Raw genomic sequence first — 7,172 nt, 5'->3', positions numbered from 1 at the left:
CTACTGACCTTTTTGTCCCCTGAATAGAACATGATAGTAGTGGGCTATTAAATTAACATCAAAAAGATCATTTCCATTATAGAATATTTGTTTCATTTTGGTTTTAATGGAAAACTGGAGTTCTGACAAACTGAATGTTATTATGAAATGTGTCCACTTGCCATGGAACATTTCTCTATTCATCCAAAAACTGAAAAAATCTTTTTTTAGCTGAAAACTCAGTTTTTTCAGTTTTGTGGATCTTGGTTTTCACAAAAAGTCAATGTTTACCATAACCACCCTCCCCAAATTGTGTTCCAACCACCTGTAATATTTTCAGATGTGCCTAAGAACACAGATTCCATTGGTTTAAATCTTGTAGGTCCCATTGAAAAATGTCCCCTACTCAGATTTAATACATTAGGGACTGTTGAGTTGAGAGAGGGATCCTGCATTTGCTCTTCAGTTGGGATAAATTGGCAGAGATCTGGCAGTAATTAGTTTAATAGAAACTGAATCCAGAAGGGAACATAGTGATAATCTAACCTGACTTCTGATATAACACAGGCCATAGAAATTCCCCAGAATAATCTATGTTTGAACTAGATCAGATATTTTAGGGGTGGGGGGAAATGCAACTTTGTTTTAAAAATTGCCAGTGATGGAGAATAAATGTATAAAACCGCACCTTTGTTTCTGGTCTGAGTTTGTCTAGCTTCAGAATCCAGTCGCTGGATTGTGTTATACCTTTGTCTGCTAGATCGAAGAGCCCATTATTAAAGATACTTGTTTTCCATGAAGGTATCTGAGGATTAGGTTTATTTTTTCCCCCATAATGCTGAGGGGTTCAAAAACTGCAGGATGGGATCTCATATAAAAAATATCAAACTAAAGAGCGATGATAAAAAAAGATCTCATGAAATGGGTGTCTGTGATATTAAAATTTCTGTTCTTTCTTTCCCCTTCTCTCATTCCCTTCCTCTGACTTCCTCCTTCCCCTCTGCAGACCCACAGCTGAACGATGGAGCATGACAACCACACCCGAGTTCGGGAGTTCATTCTGCTGGGGTTCCCGACCATCCTAGAGCTTCAGGTGATGCTCTTTGTGGTATTCCTCACCATGTACCTGTTGACCATCCTACAGAACATGGTCATCATCACCCTGATCAAGACAAACCATCACCTCCACAAGCCCATGTATTTCTTCCTCAGTCATCTCTCCTTCCTGCAAGTTTGGTACATCTCGGTCACTGTTCCAAAACTGCTGGTGAATTTCCTGGCAGAGAATAAGAGCATCTCCTTCATCAGCTGCACGGCCCAACTTTACTTCTTCATTGCCCTGGTCTGCACTGAGTGTGTCCTCCTGGCCGTCATGGCCTATGACCGGTATGTGGCCATCTGCCACCCACTGTGCTACCCAGCCATCATGAGCCACCAGCTCTGCCTGCAGCTGGCAGTGGGCTCCTGGTTGGCTGGCTTCCTCATCTCCATGCAGAAAGTCTTCTTCATCTCCTGGCTGTCATTCTGTGGCCCCAATGTCATCAACCACTTCTTCTGTGACATCTCCCCATTGCTCAGTCTTTCCTGCACGGACATGATGGTGGCAGAGATGGTGGAATTTGTCTTTGCCTTGATCATCCTGCTCATCCCGCTCTCCATAACCATTGCCTCATACGTCTGCATCATCAGCACCATTGTGTGCATTCCCACTGCCCAGGGCAGGTGGAAAGCCTTCTCCACCTGTGCCTCCCACCTCACAGTGGTTGTCATCTTCTTCTCGGCCACCCTCTTCACGTACGCCCGGCCCTGGAGGATCCACTCCTTCAACCTCAATAAGCTGGTGTCAGTTGTGCACACGATTGTGACCCCCATGCTAAACCCCTTCATCTATTGCCTGAGGAACCAGGAGGTGAAGGGGGCATTAAGAAAGATGCTGTGTGTCAAGAATGCTGTCCCCAAGGTCTTCAGCAGTGACCAATAGCTTTGGACGGGGCTGATCATCATCCCATCCTTGGAATCTGCCTTCTCTTACCGCACACAAGGGGCTCAGTGGAAGTGACTTCTTAAGAATGGCTGGATGGGATTCTACTCAGGACAATAGATGGCATGAGGTCACCTGAGTATGAACTGAGTTTCATGTCGAGGTTGAGCTGTATCTTGAGTGAGGTACGTTGAGTGCAAAGAAGCCAAGAACATACAGATGTAGAGGAGGAAGGACATTTATGCAAGCTCTGAACATAAATCAAGTGGTTTGTGGCCAAGGGCAAGAACAACTGAAAGGTTGTTCTTTCCTTTTTGAGATCTATGTGAAATGAGTTGTGTGGTCTGGATCTCTCTCTGGCTGAGTTTATGCTCAGTTCTGGCTCAGTTTGGCTACCAATCTGAAAGTAAAACAATTCCACTTAATGATAACAAGGATAAAATCATACTCTTGTCAATTTGAGGAACAAGCTGTAGTTTCACTGAGCCATCACAAACAGAACTCCCTTCCACTCAGTAGGGTTATGGGTTGAACCTCCACTATCACCAGTATGTGTTAGGAATAACTTAATTGAAACTGAAAACCCTAACTCTCCTCGGACTGGGATAAATCAGAAGTAACTTCAGGGGGTCAATGGGGCTCATTCTCCTATTCTGCACCCCATTTTGAATTAGGAATAACTCCTCTGGAGTCAATGAGTCTGATTCCTCTCTGACTCAACCTGGTGTAAGCCAGAAGTAACCTTATTGACATTCCTGGTGTTACACTGGATTAAAGGCAAAGTAAGTGACACCAGAATAAGGCCCTGAATTAGAAGTGAAACAATAAGTGGTTACAGGTTACATTTCCCCCCCAGATTGAGAGAGAAGAGATCATGCGTTTTCAGCCAGTTGTTATTTCTGATTAAAGAGAAAACCAAACCAAATCCTAAGAACACGCAGTTTTGGATATTTTAAAGGGGCATACAGGAGTCATCACATAGCTCACATTTACAGCTGGATGAATGATGATATTTTTCAGTTTGCTGCCAATTCAAAAATAAATAACATTTTAATTTCAGGATGAATGGAAATTGACATTGTTTGAAATTTTTCAACAAACTGAAAACTCAATTTTTTTTCAAGTAGAAATAAAGCCTTTCAGTAATGTTGAAATGAAATGCTTTGTTTTGACCTGAAATATTTCATTTTGATGGTCAGCCTTTTGTGGTGTGCATTCTTCTGTCATGTGCGAGATCCAAATTCAAAACACTTTCCCACCTCAGGCAGAGCACAGAATCAAAGACAGGCCTTTGATGTTCCAGATAGGCACGCTAACTGTAACAGAATGCTAATCTGTATTATTCTGCTCAGCCATTGTATTCTACATACCTTATTTAAAAGAACCTCAGCTATACATGACAGAGCATTACAGGATCTTGTGATGAACACATCTGCTGTCTATAAGCAAACTTTGTAGCCTGAGCGAAAGTTTATAAAGGAGAAAATGTTACCGCTTCCTCCTACCCATACTTCATTCATTTAGTCACCCTGCCTTTGCTTTTGACAAAAGCTTGGAAACTGAAACAATTTGGAGGCTCAAAACATTTTGTTTTGTTTCAACATTACCAAAAACTTTCTGATTTTTTTGGCTCAATTGAAACTATTTGGTCAACTGTACCCAAAGTCAATAATTATTTTTGCTCATCCCCAAACTGCATGTTGTTTGGTGAATTAGCCACACACCTGAAAAATTTCACCCACCTCTATTCACAGGATCTGTCAATAGGGACTTGGATACCTAACTCCCTTAGTCTCCTTTGAAAAATTCTTACCATAAAGTCCAAAGACATCATTTTAGAAAAAAATTAGGGTTAGGGGCAAAGTTGTGTCAATATCTCTGTTTCTTCCTGCCTGCTGAGGATGCAGTTGCTCGTGTGGGGTTAGCAGGCTGTTTCTGCTTAGGTTGGATATTAGGAAAAACTATTTCACTAGGAGGGTGGTGAACCACTGGAATGGGTTATGTAGGGAGGTGATGGAATCTCCTTCCTTAGAGGTTTTTAAGGTCAGGCTTTACAAAGCCCTGGTTGGGATGATTTAGTTGGGAATTGATCCTGCTTTGTGCAGGGGGTTGGACTAGATGACCTCCTGAGGTCCCTTCCAACCCTGATTTTCTATGATTCTATGATTTGTATCCCAGACAGGGGCAAGGATGTGACAGACCAATCCTATCCCAGGGAATGGGGGGAGGGGGGCGCTGGGGTGGATATCTGGGCTCAGGTTGCACCATGCTCAGCTGAAGCCTTGGCTACCACCACTGATTCCTCTCAGTTTGGCAGGGAGAAGGGGGTGGTGCTGACAGATTAAGTCAATACAATCTGCCACTTCCACACTTCATAGGCCTGGGGTGGCAAGTTTGTCCCAGCTGCCCTTCCATTATGATGGATGGGCGGTTTGGCCAAATGTGAGTGCGAGGGTGGGATCCAGTGCATTAGGCCACAACACCATGCAAATCTAGTACTGGCCCAGCTGTAGTGTAGACATACCCACAAGAACCCCCACAGATGCAGGGGAAGCACCACCAAGCTGGCTGGTGAAGACCTCTCACACAGATATCCACCTCTGAGGGGGAGATCCAAGACTTCATGGGACCTCAGAGTGCTACAGGCACAGCACTTGGATTTTACACACAACTCCCACAGACAGACAGAGAGCAGAAAGCAATCCTTACAGATAAGACAGATGAAGACTGGGATGGGAAACAAAGGCACAGGCTGAGGAAGTGAGTTGGTCAAGGTCACACAGCACATCAGTGGCAAAGCCTACAGCAGAACCGGGGTCCGCTGAGTCCCAGACAAGTGCTGCATCTTCTCATGGCTAGGGTTGAACTCTGTGGCCATCCCACCTCTATTTCCCCTTCATCCAGGCCCATTTAAGAACTCATAGTTCAAAGAGGTTTCAAACAATCCCCACAAAGGGTCCCATGTATGGAATCCTCTGGTACATACTGCCCACCAGGCCTCAAGCCCTGTTCAGTGTCCCTGTCCTGTTTCATCCAGACTGACATAGTCTTCATATCAGCTAGGTCTGTACAGTCTCTCCCCAGCTTGAGCAGGGTCTGTCCCAGACCTATCTATCTGGAGAGCTTTCTCCCATTGTCCGCTGCTTTTTCAACTTTTCCCCTACTGGCTCAAGGTCTCACAGGAGACTTCATGGAGCCTGCAGTAACTGCAAGCATGGCTGCACTCCCCTGGAATTTCCTCTTTGCTGCAACTTCCTGATCTTTTATTCTGTGAGCACCTGATTCAACCCAGGTCCAGGGCTGCCTTTAGGCCGATTCAGCCGATTCCCAGGAATCTGGCCCCGCCCCTAAAGCCGGAGCCCCTGCCAGAGCGCAGCAAGCAGCCCCACTCTCCCGGCTGGAGCCGCGCCCGGAGTGCAGCAAGCAGCCCCACAGCTCCAGTCTCCTGGCTGGAGCCCCAGCTGGAGCGCAGCAAGCAGCCCTGCTTTCCCGTCTGGAGCCGCGGCTGGAGAGCAGCAAGCAGCCCCGCAGCCCCGGTCTCCCGGCTGGAGCCCTGGCCAGAGCGCGGCAAGCCACCCCGCAGCCCTGCTCTCCCTGCTGGAGCTCCGGGCCCTTTAAATAGTCCTCATAGCGCTGGGATAGCGGGAGGCTCCAGAGGCTATTTAAAGGGCCGGGGCTCCAGCTGTCTCTGCTGCACCCTCTGCCCTGCTCCCAGCCATCTCTGCCCCCAACCAGCTCTTGCACTCTGTGCCCACAGCCAAACCCCCTGCCCTGTCTCCAGCCAACCTCTGCCACACACCCCTGTGGCACTGCCCAAAGCCAGCCAGCCGCCACGCACCCCTGCCCGCACCAGCCCTGCACACCCTGCCCCAACCCCCCTGCCCTGTCTCCAGCCAACCCCACTGCACTCCCCTGCCTGAAGCCAGCCAGTTCTGCACTCCTCTGTCTTCAGCCCTCCCAACCCCTGCTGCATCCCCCTGCGGCCCTGCCTGAAGCCAGCCACCCCACACAGCCCTGTCTCCAGCCAGCCCTGCATCCCTTTCCCTGCCTGCAGCTAGACCCTACCTCCAGTCAGCCCCTGCCCTGCCTCCAACCAGCCCCATGTCCACTGTTGCCCTGCAGTTCCCAGGACAGTAACCCTGCACATCTGCTTCAATGAGGGGGGCAGGGAGCAGCTGGGACCCACACATGTGAAATGGCGGTCATTAATAAGCAATCAACAGCATATATGATGCAATGTACATAATATATAATTGTATTATTTATATATTTATGGAAAGTAAATAATACATGGAAGAAATAAAAGGTTTTTTTTTTACTTTTTTTTTTTTTTTTAGTCATCCCTGCCAGGGCCTCACCGAAAATATTTGAATTGGGCCCTGCACTTCCCAAAGCCGGCCCTGCCCAGGGCTGGTTCATCAGGGCTGGCTTAGCCCCAGACTCTCTATTCAATGGGGTAAGCCACCCTGTTACACCTCCAGATTAGACCCCACTGCCTTCTGCAAAACCCATCCCTCTAGAATCCCAAAGTTCTCTGCATGGCTGTGACTAAGATACCAAGAGGAAGGGGTAAGAGTAATCTTTCATCAATATTAGCTCAAATGCATCCCTGAAATATTGAAAAACTACTTAATGGTGGGAAGGGATCATTTTTGTTTTCCTTGCAAGTAGACAAAAAAGTTCACTGCAGTGCTCCAGGCTTGGTTGTCCAACCCCCTAGCATAAACAATCAAAAGAAATGACAGAACCCAAGTTACACATATAGGATAACTGTCAGGGATGGAACCAGACATAAGTGGAGATGGAGCCAAAGACATGTGACTATACCATGAGCTAAAGAGCCAGCTGTTGTTGGTTGGGGTTTTAACATTGTACTTCCTATGGAGCAGGCAAAATAGGGAGACACAAAACATACACAGGGCTAGCTGGTTACCAACCAACACACATAACATCCAAATTTGCCAAAGAGTTGGCCATCTTTGGAAATCTTTTAAGTTAACTCCTGCTTCATAGATCTGAAGGTGTCATAAACAGATGGTAAAGGGTTAACAAGTCCAGTAAACCTGGCTAACACCTGACCAGAGGACCAATCAGGAGACAAGATACCTTCACATCTCGGTGGAGGGAAGCCTTGGTTTGTGCTTTCTGGGTTTTTTTGTTGTTCTCTCTGGGTTCTGAGAGGGACTAGACATGTAAGCAGATATCTCCAAAT

At 46.8% G+C, this 7,172-nt stretch overlaps 1 protein-coding gene across 1 annotated transcript; it reads left to right on the top strand.

The window, feature by feature from the left end:
- The first annotated feature begins 1,000 nt into the window (after positions 1-1,000).
- LOC115638150 (olfactory receptor 6B1-like) lies at positions 1,001-1,960 on the top strand. The gene has a single exon (XM_030539722.1). It carries the CDS (start codon positions 1,001-1,003, stop codon positions 1,958-1,960), a length of 960 nt encoding a protein of 319 aa, XP_030395582.1.
- The last annotated feature ends 5,212 nt before the right edge of the window (positions 1,961-7,172 follow it).

Source organism: Gopherus evgoodei, chromosome 21, assembly GCF_007399415.2.
Source record: "Gopherus evgoodei ecotype Sinaloan lineage chromosome 21, rGopEvg1_v1.p, whole genome shotgun sequence".
NCBI lineage: Eukaryota > Metazoa > Chordata > Testudines > Testudinidae > Gopherus > Gopherus evgoodei.
The sequence above is the reverse complement of the archived record's forward strand: the minus strand, read 5'-3'. Positions and strand labels throughout refer to the sequence as shown.